Consider the following 20414-nt stretch of genomic DNA (forward strand, 5'->3'; position numbering starts at 1 on the left):
TAACCAAGGATACGGGCGGTCAGCAGCAGGAGTTAGTCCAGGACGGAAGCAGAACATCGAGCGGATGGGGATGCCAGAATCCTTAAGTACAGACGGCCGCCTTGCTCCCTCCTCCTGTGAGTTCCACCAGCCACGCTAGGCCGGATTCAACTGGGTCCACCCCTTTTTTATTGGCGCTGGCCTGATGCGGCCCCTGGATGCTTTATGCTGATTGGGTGATTGTGAGTATGGCACTGAAAATTTTTCATTTCATCATTGACTCCGTGAATGGGTACGACCTGAGAAAGATAAGAATAGAATGAAACTCATACTAGTGTGAACATCTAGTCGCCATTTTGAGGGGTGCTTTTGAGGATATTCGATTGTGATTCTTTTTCCATGCGAGGGATACTCCTGTTCATACCAGAGAGGGTTTCATGCCTGGTGTTGCCAACCCTAGGGTTATGCCTGAAAGCAGTTTAGCGTCGTGACGAGTCGACTTCTAGACGTCATTCACGTGATCTGCCTTGGCGTGGCTGGATACCAGATACCAAGAGTATACACCGTACACTGTGCAGGATATATACTCCGTGGCATCTTTCATGTGTTCGTTATATGTATATTTTTAACTCCCGAAGTGGAATCCCCCTAGCTGTCATGGACCCCCTTTGTCCACTCATTAGAGGTATTTTAAAATCAATCAAATAAAAAGTGGTCTGCGGCTGACTGTGCAGCCAATCGGCGAGGCGGCGCCTGGGCCCTTACAGATTAGGCAGAGTCACATGTGGCCCATACAGGTGACAAAGTATACAACTGAAGTAAACAATGGACATGTATGAACAGATCGGCAAGGTGGAATGGGGTAATCCCATGACTCACTTCAAGGACATGCGAGTACTGCTTCAACTCTGAGAACTCCAGGCACATATCTCCTGTCAACATCAGAGCGTATTCAACAAATATTGCCGTTTGAAAATACGATTCTCATAGAAATTCACATAGATCTGATAGGTGGGCTTTTCTAATTTAAATTTTCCCTATTTTGATCAACTCTAGAAAATCAGTGTTTTACCGCGTTTGTCAGGCCGCGCCTGTATACTGCTCCATCTTAAACACGGCCATGTAGGTTGCCAAGTTGGTTTCATAGATAGCTAGGAATGGAAGCTGTCTAGGGTGATTGATTACTTCTAATTTGACCTCCTGAGTATTTTCAACTGCTCCTTCGACCTCAGGTCCCAGTCTCCGAGTCATATCTTCAAAATTACTCCCAAGATGGATTGCCTCAATTTTGAATGTTGATATATATCCCTCGGGCCTACATGCGTAGACTAGATAACTAGAGCGAGTTATCGTATTTCCACTCCTACCTCCCTGCACACCTTAACATTAATTGATCAAGTCGCACTTTCAACTAACTTAACTTCTTAATTTATTGGCTACTTATTTACAGCCATTTAAAAACCAATTTAGACCTGTTTTTCCACATTAATTCCCTTCCAAGGATGGAATGACCATCATTTCCAAGGCGATCCTCCCGTGCTGATTAGATAAGGACCTCATCCACACTAATCCATATGTGGACTAGCGCCTGGACCGGGAGTCTACAGAACATTTTTTTCCTTTCCGCATCGACTACGAGATCACCAGAGTACCAGAGCCCCCAGCCCTCGTTCCCCAGGGTTTGTGAAAAAAGTCTTCTCGGGTATCTCCTTGTACTTCAGGGAAATTTATATTTTACACCCGATCAGCCCTCAGAAAATACAGAAACCAGAACCCTCGCCGAAAGAAGGTCAAGAAAAAAAAACTCCAACAAAATGGGCAAGAAGACATCTCGCCAGACCACCAAGGTTGGGTCGGCCGCATCGCCTGCCACCGGCCTCCCCCAATCCACCAAATCGTCGATTCTACGAGCTGCATTCTCACCGTCCGAGTATCAATTGGCCCTGTTCGCCTCGGTCATCCAAGGCCTTGATGCGCAGCATCTCCGCATCCACGACACCAACACCGGTCGACTACAATGTGAGCATGCGCTGGGACCGAAAGAGACAATCACTTCGCTGGATTGGGGATACTACGGAGGTCAGGGCAAGGGCCGCGACCAGTCGAAGAAGAAGCGCAAGCGCGGATCTGATGTGAACGGCGTTGATGGACTCGACCAGGGTGATGTTGTTGTTGCGTTTGGAACCAGCAACTCTGAGATTCGCATGTTTTCTCCCTCGGAGGATAAGGTCGTCGGCACCTTGACCGGCGCGCACGAGAAGGGTATCAAGGACTTCAAGTTTACCGCCGGGCGGCCAGCCGAGGAGGCTTGGAGTATTGGAGGTGATAACAAGCTTGTACAGTGGGATCTGCGCACTGGACAGAGCGTACGGTATGTTTATATCTGAATTTGGGCTGCTAGTCGTTGAGACATGCTCAAGCTAACTTTGGGCTTTTTTTTTCACTCTAGAACCATTCACCTGCCTGCATCATCTGTCTTCACTGCTCTCTCTCGCCCCGTTCCCTCCAACGTGCCTGTCATTTGTGCTTCTCAGACCCCCTTCTTAATAGATGTGGAGAACTCTGATGAGGAGCCTGTCAAGTTCCCTGCCATGCGCAACCCGATTCACACCGTTATTTCCTCCTCCTCCGAGTCAGCCGGCTCTGGCGCATTCCTTGCATCCGATGGTGATCGCTTCATTAATGTTTTCGATGCCTCAACCCAGAAATTGGTCCGAAACCTTGTCGCCGAGCAGGATGTGTCCTCGGTGTCTCTGCACGAAGGCACCCCCGAGAAGCAAATCCTTGCTGCTATCACCGAAGATGGCACTATTGAGCTGTTCACAAAACCGTTTGCGCAAGCCTCGCAATCTGGAAGCGCTAAGGCCAATCGCAAACAAATGACCCAGAAGGCGCATGCATCTCTCAAGCTTGTGCGGTCCGAGTCTTCATTTGCGTGTGTCCCCGTGGTTTCAACCTTGTTCCACGGCCACGAGATTGTGGTCGCTTACGCCGAGGGTGGTGTCATTCCTGTATTTGAGCGCGTCAAGGTCATCGATGAGACCACTAATGAGCTCGCATTCACCGGACTCAAGGCAGTGCCAAAGACAAAGACCAGCTCCACAATCGCATCCGTGTCAACAAATGGCGTTAAGAATGCCGGGGAGAGTCGGGTGGACGAGACCCACGCCACCGTACAGTCTGGCATGATTGTCGACGACGATATCGATATGAACGATGTCCAAGACGCCGCTTCCATTTCCGGCGACGAGGACTCTGACGTTGAAGACACTGTCAAGCCCACAGAGAAGAAGACCAAGTCCTCTAAGCAAGCTCCTGCCGATGAAGATGTTGAGATGGAGAATGCAGAGTCAGAAGACGAGGAGGAGAAGGAAGAAGAGGATGTTGAGCCATCTTTCGGTGAGCTCTTGCGCGCCAACGGAGGCCACGAAGTCGACGTCGAAGCCGAGCTTGACGATGATCTCAATCTGGGCACACTCGTCCCCGGCAAGCCTGCGGCTACCGTTCAACAGATCCCCACCGGCGTCTCACTAGCCACAGTGCTCACTCAATCTCTCAAGACAAATGACAATGCCATGCTTGAATCTTGCTTCCACACTTCCGACATCACCATTATTCGCACAACTATTCAGCGTCTCGAGTCTTCCCTCGCGGCTACTTTGCTCCAGAAGCTCGCCGAGCGCCTCTCCTCCCGCCCCGGCCGCTACGGTCACCTCCTCGCATGGGTCCAATGGGTCTGCGTCGCTCACGGTGGTGCCCTGGCCGGTCACCCCGACCTCCTGAAGCGCATTGCCACCCTGTACAAGGTCATGGACCAGCGCTCTTCCAGCCTTTCATCCCTTCTTCTGCTTAAGGGCAAGCTCGACATGCTCGAAGCACAGCTTGATCTACGCCGCGATATTCACAGCGGTGGCGACGGCATTGACAGCGAAGATGAGGATAATGTTATCTACGTTGAGGGACATGAGGACGATTCCGACAGCGACGCCGAAGGCCAAGCCAAGCCGCGGACAAAGTCTATTCGCGAGCAGGCCTTCGACGAGGAAGAATCTATGATGAACGGTATTCTGGATGAGGAAGATGACCAGGAGGATGATAGTGAGGAAGAGGACGAGGACGAGGCTGATGATATTTTGGATATTGAGGCCGAAGAGTCGGCTGGCTCTTCCGATGCCGAGGAGTCTTTGGAGGAGAACGAGGATGAGGACTCTGACGAGGCAAGCGAGGGCTCCATCGCGGACTTCATTGCTGATACTGAAGATGAAGGGTCGGATGATGCTATGGAGCAACCCGCGCCTAAGAAGAGCAAGTCCGGCAAGAAAGGCAAGCTTGGGAAGAAATAAATTAACATCTAGCATTATGGGCTGTTGATAGACGACGGATGTGATGTTGTTCTGTATGAATCTGGGTGGAAAGATAAGATGGCTTTCTGGTTTCTATTTGTTTATTATTGTTTCCGACTCAAAAAGAATTCTATATTGGATGCATTTATGTCTGCATTTTATTGTTATTTTCATCGATCCAAGCTTTTATATCTACACTGGTTTTATGTAAAGACAGGAATACCTAGGACTAAGATTAAGGTACTCGTCTATTCTGAATGAGCACGAGAGTCCTGAGTTAACCAATTCATGCGATTGTTGGGGCCATGAACACTCATAAGGGGATTTACTATTGATGCTTTACGCAAAGCAAAGCTACTCCAAAAGCTCAACCCCTTCACAAGCCCCGGAATGCAAAACAACATGCCCAGGAATCCCCTCCTCACCTAACGGAATCTCCAATGTAATTGTCGACTCATCGGATGGATACTTCGTGATATGGCCAAGACCGCTGACATCAGCTGTATCAAGCGCCAGGATGGCGTCGTTCTTCCCACCGTGGACCAAAGCATGAGTTTTGGAGTTGGGGAGGGTGATATTTGCTAGCCCAGACATGAAGACAACCCATCTTCAGAAGAATTGATTAGCTTGGACAACAGAACTGGGGTTAACATGTTCCATTACATGTGGGAGGTAGTTTCTTGGTTTGTTGGGTTGATATACACTTTCCCCCAACGCCTAAACACCTCAAACCACCACATGACTAAATAGAAACGACCCTTGATCGTTATGAGAGAGGAAGGAAATACTTACTGCTTCAATGGCGCATTATGTCTTCCACCGTCGAAGTTCCCCGGGATAATCGTGTACGTGGAATTACCCGCAGTCTTTCCACCAAGGGGGCCTAGGTTCAGACTCTTGGAGCCAGATGTACCGGCCTCAGACGAGGTCGTGAAGCCTGGTTCTAGGGCCCAGCATTCGAGTGTCGAAGCGTTGTTTTGTGCGCTCAGGACCGTGACATTTAATCTGCTCGCAGCCGCAAGGGCGGAGGTGAGGATGGGGAGGATGGTGGTGACACGCATGTTGGCGATATCTTTGTGCAGGTGGTGTACAACCAATGAATTATAGGGTTAGGATTGAGGTTTAAGAGGGACGGAAGACTTAATTAAATCTTTGTTGATCTCCGATCTGTTGACTACTAATGCGTGGGTAGCTGAAACGAGTGAGGAGTGATCGACAATAGATCGACATTCTATTCACGCTAATGGATAAGTCGGATGCACGAATAGCCACCAGTCTGTGGTGTGACGCAATCGCAGGACAAAAAACTCAAAACTAAGTCAAGCTTGACTGTGAGACAATTCAATGATCTGATAATAATACATTAATGAGAATAGAATTTATGCTGCCCTAGCGAATGACTTCACTGCCGGACTTTTCGATGCATTCCATACCCTCGAGGATATCACTTCCTCCCAATATTCCATAGGCGGAGCTGGTGCTCTTACGTCGGCCAGTCCATACCTCGTGAAATTTGACGGTCTGGTCGCTCGATGCCACGATGATGCATCCTTCTTCCATTGTTCGCACACACCACATTCCGCCTTCTTTCTCTTTCGGGCGGATCGCGTGGGGCCCTCGCCTGTGTTGTGCCTCGTTTGCCTGCCCGGGAGGCTGGAGGCCGTGGGAGAGAGGTGGAGGCGGAGCAGTCGCGTAGAGAAGATCCGAATCTTCCAGAGGGGCATGCAGAGGGCGAGGCGGTCTTCCCGGATAGCTAACAGCATACAATGCTCGTCCACAATCGTAGTTAACATCTTGATACTCGCCATCCCAGCTTGCCCCATGGGGTCCCCAGGGAATCACGGCGACTTGTGCACAGCTGGGCCAGGCAAAGACGGCAATCCGAAATGGATGCTCGGGTGAAGCATAGCCAAATGTCGCTGCGATTTCACGTCTACTTTGGCTCCATATCAGACTAGTCACTTGCGCAAACACATTTATTGTCGCTAGACAGACCCCCGTACTAGCGTGGAAGAAGTGGATAGCGCGATCATTGGTACCTCCCCCCGTTGCAAGAAGTGATGGCTGCCACGGTGCAAACGCTATTGCCTTGACTGCTGCGCCATGCACGAGGCAGTGTTTCTGATGGCCGGGTGGAACTAGCACAGTCTTCGTGCCACCGGAAATGAGACATCCCAGTGAGCACAGAAGTGGAGCTGTCGTGGTCGATCTCAATGAAGAATGACCCCATGAAGGTAGTAAACGGCTGACAACTTGTCGCCTGCTGGGCATATGCCTCAGGGTAGTTCCTGGAGTCAGATGCGGAAGCGCGTGGACGCTCAAATTTCCCGACGGGCCTGAATTGGCAGTGGAAAAGGCTGAAAGGTCGACTTGCGAAGGCGGCAGGATCTCATGTAAATCAAACAGCATACATACGTTGTCATTGCCTCCAGAAGCAAGAAATTGACCGTCAGGAGACCAAGCTAAGCCGCACACCTGCTGGCCGTGGGCGGAAATCTTGGCCAGAAGCGTCATACAGCCAGTCCAACTCCATTGACTGTGGATCTCGGGCCATTCGACTGAGTAATACCAGATATTGCCTATCTCGTCACCGACAACGAGATACTCCGCATCTATTTCCATGTTTTGCAACCCTTCGGATGGTCTTCGTGAAGTCTTTGGCTTGAAAGAAACGCACGAAATACCCTTCGGATGGCTGATTTCAAAGCGAACCTTATCCTCTGAGATGCTCCAAAGAGAAAGCTGACCTGATTGGCGACCAACTGCAAGGATACTTCGTCCTCCATTTTCCGATGAGAAAGACAGAGATGTCACATAGTTTGACGGGTGAAAATCACCAAATGGCGGTCGGTCCACGATGTAACCTTCAGACCAGAGATAAACAGCCTGTGCCAGACCAACAGCTAAGACGCCTGATGTGAAAGAATAGGCCAATGTAGAACAGTAGAAGTCGTCTCGCATATATGGAGCATCCAGTATCCGAAAAGGCTTGGGAGGAACAGCCTCTCGCTGAGGACGAGCTACTGGCCCTATTGAAGCCTAGTTAGTGAACTCCGCAGAGAGAATCGCAAGCATCGTCATGCAGCCCTACAACCGATTTTTAAGTGTCAATAGATCTGATTTTATTCAACATAAAAGCAAAACTCGCCCAGGAGCGGAGTGGTAGTCGGGTCAATCAACACAGTGAAATTTGGCTGTAAAGACACGCAAGCACTCACAATGCGCCCTATTGCCCTTTGTCCAGGCACTGTCCTTCCACACAAACGGCGCGAACCGTTCATAGTCCGGCGATGTGGGACCAGGAACTCTTTCCATGTGTCTCCCACAAGTACTAACAAGTCTCGTAGTCGGGTCAACGTCCAATGCAAGTGCGATTCTTGATTCATGCTTTTTCTGTTCGTCAGCTTTGGTGCTTTTGGGCAGGAATCTCGCTACAAAGTTCGGCGCAGTGGTGCGTCTACCCAAGAGACTTGTTGCACCATTTGTCGTTGTGACAGGGGCCCCAAGCATTGCTGATGTTCCACCCATCCCCCAAACTCCCCCAGAGCTGATCTGCCTCAAGAAGTCATTTGGACGATTGGAACCCAAGGATGTCAAATTATTGATCAACCAAGGCCGGTGGAGTTGTCTTTGCCGAAGCCAAGTTGGCCTTGGACTTTGGGCTGGGGACCGTGGAGTTTGAGGTGTCGGTAAGAACGGATCTTCTCCGGGAAGATGACGGCGCAAAAGTCGCTCTCGAGGTGACAATTGCTGGGGATGCTTGTTCAACCGATATGGCGTAGATAGAGAATCGCCGAAGTCGCGTTTGGGAATGAATCGATCAGGAGATATTGGACTAGGATAAGCAGTTCGTGCTGTGTCTCTGTTCAGTGGCCTTCTGACCCTACTACGGCCTCGCTCCGGAGATACCGCATCTGTTGATAATATTTCTTGAAAGCCCGGGGTGGCTTGAATGGGCCTTGCTTCTGGAATGGGTAGCGATTCCGGAGAGCAGGCAGGCGATTTAAGAAATGGAAAATCGATTCTTGTAAGTTGAAGTCGCCTGATGGAGCCGGTGTCCTGGGAAGACTCAGAATGAGCTCTGGATATGATTGGCATATTATAGCTGCCTGCGGAAGAGGCATCCTCGAAGGAGTGACATTGTGATTCTACCATTATCTGGAATCAACGTAGCAAGTGAACAGCTACTATGAAAATGAGTGTGTAGCATTAACCCTTGTCCAGGGAAACATGGTCGTCAACGTTGCATGTTGACGAAGAAAGTCAAGCCAGTTGCCAAACTAAACTACCAAGGCAGGAGGAGACCCACGTGATCCCTGCGGACACCAACCGCGGTGACACTCCTCCGCGCCTCCCCATTTTTCCAGTCGGGGAAATCGAAATATTATTCCATCAACATGGCTAGCGTAAGTTAGATAATGCTTTTTTCTAGGTCCGAGGCTGACGGTCTTGGCAGCATGGCGTTCGGCGATTCAAGCCCGTGGAGAAGACTCCCGAAGAACGGCAGCAGGAGCTAGAGAAGATAGAAGAGTACAAATCACTAGAACAAGAGGTCTCGGAAAAGGTGAGTCACCATTAAAGAGAAAAATATGAGGTTTGTTCGTTCTGATTCCGATTAGGTGGCCACACATGATTACACTGCCGACACCTTGAAGAAGATCTCCGAGCTCTTGAATCGGAATCCAGAGTACTACACTATCTGGAACCATCGCCGGCAGGCCATGAGGCACCAATTCTCGGAAGCTGGAGATAGCACTGATGGGAGTACGACTCAGTCAGCTCTGCAGCTTATCAAGAATGATTTAATGTTTCTCATCCCACTTCTGCGCAGCTTTCCCAAATGCTACTGGATCTGGAACTATCGACTTTGGTTACTGGATGAGGCTCGCCGGCTGCTCGCACTGCCCGAAGCTCGGCAGCTTTGGCAGGAGGAGTTCTTCTTGGTCGGAAAGATGCTGACCCTGGATAGTCGCAACTTCCATGGATGGGGATACCGTCGCTTGGTTGTGGAGACCTTGAAACAGCTGGGAAGCCCGGATGAAGCAATAGGTATGACCCAGAAGGAATTTGAGTATGCAAAGAAGATGATCGGCGCCAATCTCTCCAACTTTTCCGCTTGGCATTACCGCACCAAGTTGATCCAGCGGCTGTTGGACGAACAATCCGCGACTGATGACGAGCGAAAGGCCATGCTGGACGATGGTCAGTACCACAGAGCTACCCTTTACTTGATTTGATCATTTCTGACATTACTACAGAGCTATCTCTCATCCACCAAGCCTTGATTGATCCCTATGATCAATCCGTGTGGTTCTATCACCAGAACTTGCTGTCTGTATTTGACCCGGCCACCGCAGACCGGACTATGGCTCCGAACCTGACCACGTCTGAACGACTGGCTTATCTTCGCCAAGAGATTGAGAATATTCAAGAGATTATTGATGGGGCTGAAGACTGCAAATATATCTACCAGGCCTTGATTGAGTGTACAGTGCTGGTATCCAAGGTGACAGGCATCCTGGAGGAGGAGGACCGAGACCAAATATTGAGCTGGCTCTCAGAATTGAAGCAGTTGGATCCACTACGACAACGCCGATGGTTAGATTTTGAGCTATCACTGTAAATCGAACATTAAACAGATATCTTAATATTTACCACGTCTACTTCCATCATGCCCTCAAATATTCCATCGAGAAAGAGAGAAAAATGACCAGGCGTGTATTCAAGACCAGAGTGTTGATCCGAATGAAGTAACTTTGGAATTCGATAATTTGGCAATCGGGTACACAAGGCGAGGCGAAGAATGATACGTCGAATTCTGAATAGCTTCACCATGTACATCCCTGGCGCATCCGCTTTTCCCTCGCTCTACTCCACTCTTTGACACGTCGAACACACAGGATAAAGGCTGCCGAATATAGAACGAGAATATAAAGACGATTCTATATTACTAGCTTAGTTGGTTGCAATACGGTCTCTGTCACTAAAGCTTTGGACGTCCCAGCTTAAGACGTAACGGCCTTGAGAGTACAAGTGTCAAGTTCAAATCTGGGTGATTGGTGTTTGCGCGCGTGACACTGTCCACGTATGACAGATCTATACTCCACAACGTATCGAGCATAGCTGAGTGGAACAGCAGGATACCGATATATTAAGCGGAAAGTCGGCAAATAAATCAAGAATCCTGCATTCTGCATATCTGCGTACAATCTCTCCTTTCCAACGTTCCGATCGACAGGTCGCCCCCCATACTGTAATCTGGATCCGTTCCGGCCAATCACCGTCCGTACCTGGTCCCTCGATTTACCATCTCGAAACTGAGATCCCCAAATTCCTTCCACGCTGGCTCATTCTTCCTTCCCTTTCATTTTTCTCCTAATGACCCCTGAGGCTTCCCGCTTCCTGGGTCTTGCGGTTACATCCTGATTGCATGTTCTCGTGAGTCGAGCTCGAGATGTCGCCCCGGAACAGCCATGACTACGAAGGGGTAAGTTGTGTGATGTCCCCTCGTTTCAGATTCCATACGCGGTGTTCCTGTGCTAATTTTCTCTCAGGAGTCGTTCGACGATGCCCCCGAATCCATCGATAACCTCCATGTGACCATTCCGAAGTCCTCGTCAGCCCGGTCGTTGACCGATAGCCCGCCCGTGGGGGTGGGTGCGTCACCAGAAATCACGGAGAAGCCACTGTTTCCTTCTGAATCGCAGGTCGAGCAGAAGGATGAGGACTACGGAAGTGAGCAGACTACACCCAAAAAGAAGAATAAGAAGAAAAACAAGAAAAAGGGGAACCAGCCAGACGAAGGGGAGGCTGCCGCGGAGGAACAGGCGGAGGAGCTACAGGAGCAGAAGCTTGGAGACGACCTGAAGCTTGAGACAGTCAACGTGGAAGAAGACGACAAAATAGTTGAACAGGTCAAGGACGAAGATCTAGGAGAACATACTGGGTTGGATGGTACAGGCGAAGAGGAGGCGCCTGATCGGAATATCACCCCGAAGTCACCCCTACTCACGTCCCACCGTTTATCGTCGGCCTCGTCCCTTGACGAGGTGGTCCTCACAACCAGCAAGGATGAGGAGCCTTTCAATGTTGCAAACCCCGAGACCAAGCCGGAACTACCTCCCGTGCCCCCCAAAGACGATGCTACGCCCAGCTCCGGCCTGAAGGGTCTGTCTGGAAACTTACCGTCCGTGCCATGGGCACCACCTCCCGTCAACAAAAACCCTCTTCCACCCCCTCCCCCACCTCTACCTCGCAAATCCAGCGGCCCTTTCGCATGGTTCTCTCGGGGCTCAGTTGGAGCCAAAGAGGTCAAGTCCCCGCCCCCGGCTGGATCTAGGCGAAACACTTCCACTTCGGTATCAACCATCGCCAGCAACTTGGACCTGGTGGCGGATGGAGATGCGTCAAGTGTCAATTCGAAGAGGCCGCGGCGGAATAGCTTGAAGGACCAATTTAAGCTGCTGCGTATGCGGGAGGATACTACCTGGGCCGAGCACGAGGAAGCCGGTGCACGATCGGGGCCTCCTAGCGTAAGCCATCCTGGAATGAGCCCCCCAATCATCCCGGAAGAAAATGAGACCGGCATTTTGTACCCTCCTGCAACTGCCTCCGCCGCGACTTCTCCCGGAACTGAAAATCCATCGACAATTAATCCCAACCTTGCCCCTGGCACTGTGTCTGGATTTGCCAAGGCACCAGACGATGCATCGGCACCTGTGGACTGGGAGCTCTGGCAGTCACTCGTCAACAATGGGCCTCAGGCGCTAGTGAACTCGGAAGAGCTGAATTCCGCTATCAAAAGGGGCATTCCACAGACCATTCGAGGCGTTATTTGGCAGATTTTGGCGGATTGCCGCGCTGGCGAATTGGAGGACATTTACCGGGACTTGGTAGCGCGTGGGACGGACAAGGAGCGTCGGCCATCGAATGGCCAGTTTAATGGGATTATCGAGGAATCGAACACATCCTCACGCTCTTCAATTCGGTCTGATCACTCGGGATCTGCCACACAATCCACCAGTGTGAGCCCCTCCCAGGAGATGGATCCGGAGAAGTTGGCCAAGGAACAGCTGGCCAGCGAGACTGCTCGTGCCAAGAAGGCCAAGGATGAGGCAGTTGCGCTGCAGAAGCTGGAAAAGGTCATTCGCCGGGATCTGGGCTCACGCACAAGTTATTCGAAATACTTTGTCTCGCAAGGAAGTCAGGAGAGTCTCTATGGGTTGTGCAAGGCCTATGCCCTCTATGATGAGGGTGTGGGCTATGCTCAGGGTATGAACTTTATTGTCATGCCTCTACTTTTCAACATGGATGAAGTCGAGGCATTTGAGCTTCTTGTGAAACTCATGAACAAATATGGACTTCGCGAGATGTTCATTGCGGACATGCCTGGTCTACACCGCAGCCTCTACCAGTTTGAGCGACTCTTGGAAGACCTAGAGCCGGCCCTCTACTGTCACCTTCGACGTCGTGGCGTTCCCCCGCAATTATATGCCACCCAGTGGTTCTTGACATTGTTTGCCTATCGATTCCCGCTGCAGCTTGTCCTTCGTATTTACGACCTGATCTTCGAAGAGGGTCTTGAGCGCACTATCCTCAAGTTTTCTATTGCCATCATGAGACGGAATGCCGAAACACTCCTGGGCATGAAAGATATGAGCACGCTCACTACTTTCTTGAAGGAACGCCTGTTCGACGCATATATCGACAAGCAGCCTTCAGCGTCGTCTATCTTGGAGTCGGGGTTCTTCGGAAGCTCTGGAGCCGCCGACAAAGAAGTATACCGCGCCGATATTCTAGTTCAAGATGCCTGTGACGTCCCTCTTACCCAGGATATGATCAAGTCTTACACCGCTGAGTGGGAGGAGAAGACCCGAACGGAGAAAGAGCGCGAGATCGAGCTGGAGCACTTGCGGCACACTGTAGCTACGCAGGCTGCCCGAGTGCGCTTGCTTGAGGAGCGTGCCGAGGCGTCCGACAAGGAGCATGTACAGCTCGCATCGGAACTGGTTCACGCCAAGGTGGAGAATGAGGAATTACGTGACTTGACCGATGCTTTGAAGCTGCAAGTCAGCGAGCTGAAGATCGTGGTCGACAAGCAGCCCGGTGAAGTGGAAGAGAAACTTCGCATGGAGATGGAGCGCATCATGAAGCGTAACATTGAAGTGCAGAATGAGAACCGGGCAATGGAAGACTCCATGGCCGAAATGGAGAAGGAGCTAGTTTCCACGAAGATGAAGTGGGCCGAGGTACGTGAAGTCTTATTCCACAACACCCTTATTCAGAACTAACCATACCGGTTCACAGATGTCCGAGAACCACGAGACCCTCCGTCAGAAATGGAGCGACCTCCGCCGGGCCCTCGACTGATCTACCACACCTCCACCTTCCATTCACCCTGTATATTTCTCCAGCGTTGATGGCGAGTCAATCTGTGATTACTTCGCAACACGCTCATGTGCCGGATATTTGCTGTCCTCTTCATTAGCCGTTCACCACGATTCTCTCCATCTTTTACGACTTGTACTGTTCTAGCCGTTGTTCCAGCATGCCAGTAGAAGGCATAGGTGTTTTCGTTTCCTATTTCTTTTTGTTTGTGTTACTACTTTTTCTTCGGCTCTCTGGACTGCAACCTTTTGACTCAGGAAGCATACTAGATGTATGCAGTGTACATCCGGAATGAATCATGTTTTTTAGTCCTGTTCGGAAGAAAGACTCTATGTACAATCTCATCATCATTTCCCCACATCATGTAGCTTAACCTTTTAAAGAATATTCTCGTAGAAAGTAGTCATAACATCCTCCTTGATCGGCCCCACAAGAGCCTTGAGTGCCTTGTGAGCCTCGCACTCTGTGTCGTAGTACTTCATATCCTCCATCGAAGCGAAAGTAGTCTTAACGGAGATGTTAAAGCCGCGGTTGCGGGGATCAGGAATGGACTTTCCGACGGCGGCGGAGACAATATAAGGCTTTCCGTCCTATATTGAAAGTTCAATGTTAGTTTGTAATTCTTTTTAGTTTAACATATAAGATATTCCTCAATCTCAATGAGAAAGCAACAACTGTCCAAATAGACAATGAACATGTAGGCAAACCGAACCGGCAATGAATTGAACCGAAGGGGTCCATACACAGCCCGGTTTCCGGGTAAGAGAACAGGATAAAGTGAATAAAAAACACACCTTAGTAGCAGTCTTAGCCAAAATTTTATACTGCTCCAGCAGACGGTCCTGATCAGCCTCGTTGGGGATCTTGAAGAGGGTGATGCGCTCGATGGGTGCCATAGCTGCGGATGTGAATGTCCGGTAGAAGTGAGGTCTGGTAGAAATATTGCAAAGGGACGGTGTGGATGGTAGTAATGGTAAACGTAAAGCTGGGCGGGGCATTGAGGGGCTCTTTATATGCGCAATTGGAAATGTACATGCGTTCGGGTTCAGATCTTCGGTACCTGCGGGGTTTCTTGATGACGTTCCGACGGGTCGGGATCGGTCGGCGAGTGTTATACTAGATTGACTGTGGTTTTCCAGGTACTTTTCAATATGAGAATTCTCAGTATACTTGCTATTTACCATGGAATCCTCTCGAACTTTGTTGTTTTTCCAGTCCAATTGGTACTTGCAGTTGTGGTTATGTTTTGTTCGGCGTTGGGAGTGCGGAATTCTTCCAGTGCTGTTGGTGGACTAATTCCGCCCGGTTACTGCAGGACCAGCTCACGGGTCAACATGTATCATACGTATATTTCTCGACGAAATATGCTGGAAAGGTTTCAATTGAATTCTCCGAGTCAAATATGTTCCATAGCTCTAAACTTTTTGAAGGCAAAAGGGTGTAGCACACAAATGGCTTGCATTAGGTCGATATGGGCGATACAGCTCATACTATAACAAAATTCGTAGTACCAATTATGAATTCATTCCGTCATCTTATCATTAAGCCTTTCACGGCTTCTAGTGGACCTTGTAGGAAGACATTGCGTCCAATCTCTCTGAGGACCGTGTCTCTATGGCCCATTATTCACAAAAGAGACCTAAGGAAGAGACAGCTGTCCTTGTCGCCGCTGTATAAATCTAGCCCATTGCAGGCTTATAAAGAGTACGAACCGAGAAGCTCAGGTCGAAGTTCCACCATGATGGTCATGCCAGCGGTCACTCTGAACCCATCCAGAAAGCCGAAGCCACCCAGTTGGCAGACGTAGATGTGGACATCACTGGAGCAGAAACCGATTTGAGCGGCGTTCGTGAGCATAACCCCCTTTCAGAAATACCCAGAGTATATCAGCTCCAAGCCAGCAGAGCTGATCAGATATTATTCACAGGTTCCGGTCGATTCTTGAAGAACACCTTGTACCGAATAATTTCCACAACTTCTAAATCCTCAATCTCCGTAGACGAAGAAGCCCGCTTCTGCAATAAAGCAATTGGCTTGGGCAATTTCTTCACTTCCCCGGTCATGCGCTGGTACCGACCCACATAGAGATATGCGCGTTTCATCCACTTGGTGTCGTCGGGATTCAGGGTAGAGTAATCCGGGAACATGAGTTTGCCGATCGGAGTCTCGTAGGATACGCCATTCGGCGATTGGGGCGCCGGTGTAGTATCATATTCATCTTGTTCTGTGGAGGGGAGATTGATTGTGCCTTGGAGCTCGAGCAGCGCGAGGCCTGACGGGGTTTGGAGGAGCTGAGGAAGGGGATTGGTGACAGGATAAGGAGTCTTTTCTGCCGAGGACGAGGATTGAGGATGGAGGCGTATCGAAGGCATGGTGGTTTATGATGAGGGTTCTGGTGGTTGGTTCATGTAGAGATTTGGTGAGGCTGACGCGACGCGGGTCGCGTTTGACCCCACATGTGCAATCATACCGCAGACGGAAGTAGTTTCAGTCGTCAGAAGGCATGGAATCTAGAACATAATTATAATTTAGTGCATTTTTAGCAAGCTTTGTTCAAGATTATTGGATCGCATTTGCAACAAGTGTGCAGTCTCTAGTAATACATTGGAAGAAATGCTAGTAAACAGTGCCAAGTGAGGCATAATCAGCCGTTTATTCTCACATGAGTTTTATGCGTTTGTACGAGTGGGCCCGATAGGGTCGTTTGACGGTCAGTGAGACACTCTTCATTTGACCCGAGCAAGAGTAGATAGAGCCTCACGGTAGGTAGTTTGGACAAATATGCTGCTTCTATCAAGCATTTGTCAGTCTCGACAGAATAGCTGGAATCCAGTCCAGACCAACCGAATTTCTGGTGTCTTGAGCTCAGACGGACCTACCGCGGCTCTCTTGGCTCTTTTGGCTCTTGTGGCTCGTATTCAAAATTCCGTGTAAGATGTGGATTTCCAGGTCAGGCACAAAGGTCTAGTTCAGAGTTAGCTCTAGACTCCTGATTGAAACCCAGGCTGCCTACCTTGGTTGGGCAGGAGGTCTGAATGGCTTGAAAATTGTGGTATTAATCCCATGAATTTGGATACCATCAAGCTTCTGGCAAGCTCTTTTGATAACAAGTATCCTCCAGATTCTGCAGACCTTCAATACTTTGCTCTGCCACATCCCTCGCCGATGCAGGACCGGCAAATTTTCCATATCGAAGATCACTCATATCTCCCACAGCCGTGTTGAGTTCTGCTACTAGGCCAGTAGCTTCACGGTCAATATCAGCAATCTCTCGCTCAATATGGGTGCAAGCAATCTCCATTTCAGCCAGAAGACTCTCCACCGAATGATAATTCTGGGGATTAGGCACACTTTGCCCAAATAGATGAAGATCCATGTCAACCTCCCGTTGCTCATCGTCATTGGCTGCTTCCACGCCAGCTGTGAGACTAGCTTTGTGGAGCTCTGCTCTTTGACGATCGCCCTGATGGATCTCAGTGTCGATGTTTTCATTTACCTGATCCATGTCATGTTCCCGGGTTTGCTGTAACTCCCGGTACAAAGCCCTGATATGCGGGTGATTCCTTAGACGTTTAGGGAAAAGTTCTGTGAATTTCTGCAGGGACAATATTGTTGGCAGCGGGGCTGGGGTAAGCAGGAAGTTGCTCAGGATGGACTCTTCGGAAGGTGCCATGGTGAATTTAAGGATAATATCCCCAACGCGTTCAGATATATTTGAATGGCAATATAACACGTAATGACCACGGTATTCAAACTGGCAATTTGTTGTGTCGCCAAGGATCGCGTGTCAACGCGTCGTGCCAGGTGGAGAAAAGTTGCTGGCGCGTTGGATGCTCAAATTTCCTGAAGTCACAATTCGTGCTTCAATCCCAGCAGTCTTGATCTTCAGGGATTAACGTGGCAATCAGTTGGTTGTAGCCGCAGTGGTTGTGGACGGTGGATTGTTCCCGCGTGGACCCAGTGTCTTCTCTCCAAGGGGCGATTTCCGCCTTTTCACACCTCCGATTCTTACCCGCAACAATACAATCCATCCAGTAATCCCGGATTCCAGTGTTTGAACCGGAAATTTCAAGGTACTAGCGTAAGGAGAGCGATACCATCGACACATGACCAGTGTCTGAGCTTCATACTTCGTGTGAACGAGTTGTTGTCGTGCATTATCAAGAAATCGGGTGCTCCGTGGAACTGGAACGGCGTGGGCCTGAAGGCATTCTCTTTTGTGGTCGAGTCGAGGGACGCTGCACTTTCAGCCGTCTGTATATCCTTCCCAAATCGAGGAGGCTTAACGTGGTCCAAGTCGCTAAGTCAGCGTAGGTGGCGCGGCGACGGTGACCTCAACTCTTGGAGGCTCTCCTTCCCTTCCACTTTCTCTTCTCGTCACGGTCCCAAGATCCCCTGGTTCCCCCTGTTTTCTCTTCATTTCCCCCATTTGCCTATATTCTTGTCAGGATGGCCCCAACCAATTATGCCAAGGACGAGAAGGTCCTATGTTTCCACCATGACATCCTTTACGAGGCCAAGATCCTTGACGTGCGGCACAAGGATTCCTCGGATAAGAAGAGCCCGTTCGAGTACCTGGTGCATTATAAAGGGTGGAAGAACACGTAAGTTCCTCATGAGCATCTGTCTTTTTCATCAGCATGTCGCCCCGTCCATGTGTTGGGAGAGTTCGTGTCCCCTGCCCTACCTGCAAACTCTGCCTGGGGTCCAGTACTGAACCACACAAAGGAAGGATAGGCGGTATGCTTGAATGTCGTCCGCTCGGGAATCACGTTATTGACAAGTAGTTTGCAGCTGGGACGACTGGGTTCTTGAGGACCGGTTGCGCAAATGGAGCGACGAGAACCGTGAGCTAGCTGCCAATATACGCCGTGATGCTGAAGCTTCTCTTCGGGCAAAGAACGTGAAGCCTGGCAGCGCGACTAAAAAGCGGGCCATGTCAGAGCGCAGTTCTGTGCGGGACAGCGAGGAGCGTGGTAACTCTGTCTCTGGTCGGGGCAACAAGCGTGCTCGGGACAATGATATTGAAAGAGTGAGTCGCCATATTTCATTTCCGCTTAATTGTCGTGGCTGTTGTTTTTCTACGCTGCACCTCACTCTCCCCAATCCTCTTCCTCTTCCTCTCCCCAGTTCTCTTTCTTTTCCCCATCCATTTCCCTTCGCCACCCTTCCCTTCCAATTGTGCTACACGTCATCATGCCTCCCTATTTCATCGTCGTTCGGTCGAGAGCCCCCATGCCCGAGGGCTACAGATTGCTTTATGGCACCGTTTTGCACTCCCTTTGCTACGACGGTATCACACTACCAGCCACGGCATACAACACTGCGACGGATGCAAACCTGCTGCAGCTGATGAATGCGATCAGAGGTGCTTCTACAGAAGATATCCCGGGGCACACCCAACAATCCGCGGATGTTGCCCTAGCGCAGACTTCCGAAGACTTCTGGAAGCCTGTTCGCCACAATGGAGTGGTCAAACCCAAATGGATCGCCGATCTAACATCAGAGCAGGAAGAGAGTTTCCAAGCACGCCCTTCGATCCGAATCGTCATGCCGGACAATCTTAAATCACTGATTGTCGATGACTGGGAGCGCGTCACCAAAAACGCCTCCGTTGTTCAACTGCCTCATGACAAGTCTGTCTATCAAATCCTCCAGGATTGGCGCGCCGATGAGGTCCCCAAGCGCCACCCCTTCGACATTAGCGTCATGGATGAAATCATCGCCGGCCTGTCCGAGTACTTCGAAGTCGTAATCGATAAACTCCTCCTTTACCGTTATGAGCGCCATCAATACCGCGTCCTGAAGAAGAGATTCTTCGGCAACAAGGAGAAGACGCCTCTCCATGTCTATGGTGCTGAGCACCTCATCCGGCTCCTCAGTATGTTCCTCCCCCCCTGTCCAACAACCTTCCACTCTAACATTACCAAGGCATTCTTCCTGAGCTCTTAGCCCAGACAAATATGGAGTACAAGAGCACAGGCCGCTCTCACGAAGAACTTTCCAAATTTGCCATCTGGCTCAGCCGTAACTCGGAGAAGTACTTCCCTGGAAAGTATGTGCTTGCCACCGAGGTCGAGGATGAAGAATAATCTGGTAATTCTCAACCTGATATGTGTTATCATTTATTATTTCCACTTGTTTGAGTGTTTGTATTATGGGCCTGGAGCGTCTTATTATTGTTAAATTTTTAATTCTTACAATAACCTCTTTCTCCTGCTTCCACACACGTAACCCTGTATATGCATCCATAAGCAGTCTAGGCCGGTTAAAGATGCTAAAAAAGTAGCAGATGGTGCATAATTTAACAGTACTGCTCGTCTTCAATAGCGCATACTCAAATGTAACAAGAGAGAATGAAGGTATCTCAATGTTTCATTCGCCCTATCTACCCAGGGAGGCTACATCTGCCGTTGTTACAAGGTGCCCTTACACGTCTATAGTGCCGAGTAGGTTCCTGATGTAGCGATAGAGTATGTTGCTCTCCTCCTTTTCAAGAACCAGCCACTCTCACAAACAGGGTCTTCTCCCTGGACGCTTAGCCCAAACAGACATGGAAGACGAGTGCAGGTCGCTCCCACAACGAGCTTTCAAAATTAGCCATATGGCTCAGGTGGAACTAAAAAAATACTTCTTCGGGCAGTATGTCTTGCGACTGAGGCTGAGTAGAAGTGGTTCGGCAGCTCTCGGTCCAATGTACAGTTT

General features: G+C 49.9%; 9 protein-coding genes across 9 annotated transcripts; 4 read left to right on the forward strand and 5 right to left on the reverse strand.

Moving 5' to 3' along the window:
- Window positions 1-1793: 1793 nt before the first annotated feature.
- N7484_009054 (WD40 repeat and Utp12 domain-containing protein) lies at window positions 1794-4322 on the forward strand (the record flags this gene model as incomplete). Its single annotated transcript, XM_057119441.1, has 2 exons — window positions 1794-2350; window positions 2429-4322. 2 exons carry the CDS (start codon window positions 1794-1796, stop codon window positions 4320-4322), a joined length of 2451 nt encoding a protein of 816 aa, XP_056968996.1.
- Window positions 4323-4676: 354 nt separating this feature from the next.
- On the reverse strand, window positions 4677-5383 carry N7484_009055 (uncharacterized protein; the record flags this gene model as incomplete). The annotated part of the gene is made up of 2 exons (XM_057119442.1): window positions 4677-4929; window positions 5115-5383. 2 exons carry the CDS (start codon window positions 5381-5383, stop codon window positions 4677-4679), a joined length of 522 nt encoding a protein of 173 aa, XP_056968997.1.
- A 328-nt stretch (window positions 5384-5711) lies between these two features.
- On the reverse strand, window positions 5712-8477 carry N7484_009056 (WD40 repeat domain-containing protein; the record flags this gene model as incomplete). The annotated part of the gene is made up of 2 exons (XM_057119443.1): window positions 5712-7351; window positions 7541-8477. 2 exons carry the CDS (start codon window positions 8475-8477, stop codon window positions 5712-5714), a joined length of 2577 nt encoding a protein of 858 aa, XP_056968998.1.
- Window positions 8478-8719: 242 nt separating this feature from the next.
- Window positions 8720-9945, forward strand: N7484_009057 (Rab geranylgeranyltransferase BET4; the record flags this gene model as incomplete). The annotated part of the gene is made up of 4 exons (XM_057119444.1): window positions 8720-8728; window positions 8779-8886; window positions 8942-9524; window positions 9581-9945. 4 exons carry the CDS (start codon window positions 8720-8722, stop codon window positions 9943-9945), a joined length of 1065 nt encoding a protein of 354 aa, XP_056968999.1.
- A 792-nt stretch (window positions 9946-10737) lies between these two features.
- N7484_009058 (putative GTPase activating protein (Gyp5)) lies at window positions 10738-13691 on the forward strand (the record flags this gene model as incomplete). The annotated part of the gene is made up of 3 exons (XM_057119445.1): window positions 10738-10809; window positions 10877-13570; window positions 13629-13691. The coding sequence occupies exons 1-3, from the start codon at window positions 10777-10779 to the stop codon at window positions 13689-13691; spliced, it is 2790 nt and encodes a 929-aa protein (XP_056969000.1). The 5' UTR covers window positions 10738-10776.
- A 395-nt stretch (window positions 13692-14086) lies between these two features.
- Window positions 14087-14605, reverse strand: N7484_009059 (Dabb family protein; the record flags this gene model as incomplete). The annotated part of the gene is made up of 2 exons (XM_057119446.1): window positions 14087-14299; window positions 14504-14605. The coding sequence occupies 2 exons, from the start codon at window positions 14603-14605 to the stop codon at window positions 14087-14089; spliced, it is 315 nt and encodes a 104-aa protein (XP_056969001.1).
- A 1014-nt stretch (window positions 14606-15619) lies between these two features.
- On the reverse strand, window positions 15620-16081 carry N7484_009060 (Ctf8 family protein; the record flags this gene model as incomplete). The annotated part of the gene is made up of 1 exon (XM_057119447.1): window positions 15620-16081. The coding sequence occupies one exon, from the start codon at window positions 16079-16081 to the stop codon at window positions 15620-15622; it is 462 nt and encodes a 153-aa protein (XP_056969002.1).
- A 707-nt stretch (window positions 16082-16788) lies between these two features.
- N7484_009061 (Cnl2/NKP2 family protein) lies at window positions 16789-17382 on the reverse strand (the record flags this gene model as incomplete). The annotated part of the gene is made up of 1 exon (XM_057119448.1): window positions 16789-17382. One exon carries the CDS (start codon window positions 17380-17382, stop codon window positions 16789-16791), a length of 594 nt encoding a protein of 197 aa, XP_056969003.1.
- Window positions 17383-18158: 776 nt separating this feature from the next.
- Window positions 18159-19801, forward strand: N7484_009062 (MRG family protein; the record flags this gene model as incomplete). The annotated part of the gene is made up of 4 exons (XM_057119449.1): window positions 18159-18313; window positions 18504-18741; window positions 18840-19590; window positions 19641-19801. 4 exons carry the CDS (start codon window positions 18159-18161, stop codon window positions 19799-19801), a joined length of 1305 nt encoding a protein of 434 aa, XP_056969004.1.
- Between the last annotated feature and the right edge of the window lie 613 nt (window positions 19802-20414).

This window comes from Penicillium longicatenatum, assembly GCF_028827895.1.
Source record: "Penicillium longicatenatum strain IBT 33135 chromosome Unknown contig_6_segment0_segment0, whole genome shotgun sequence".
Taxonomy (NCBI): Eukaryota; Fungi; Ascomycota; class Eurotiomycetes; order Eurotiales; family Aspergillaceae; genus Penicillium; species Penicillium longicatenatum.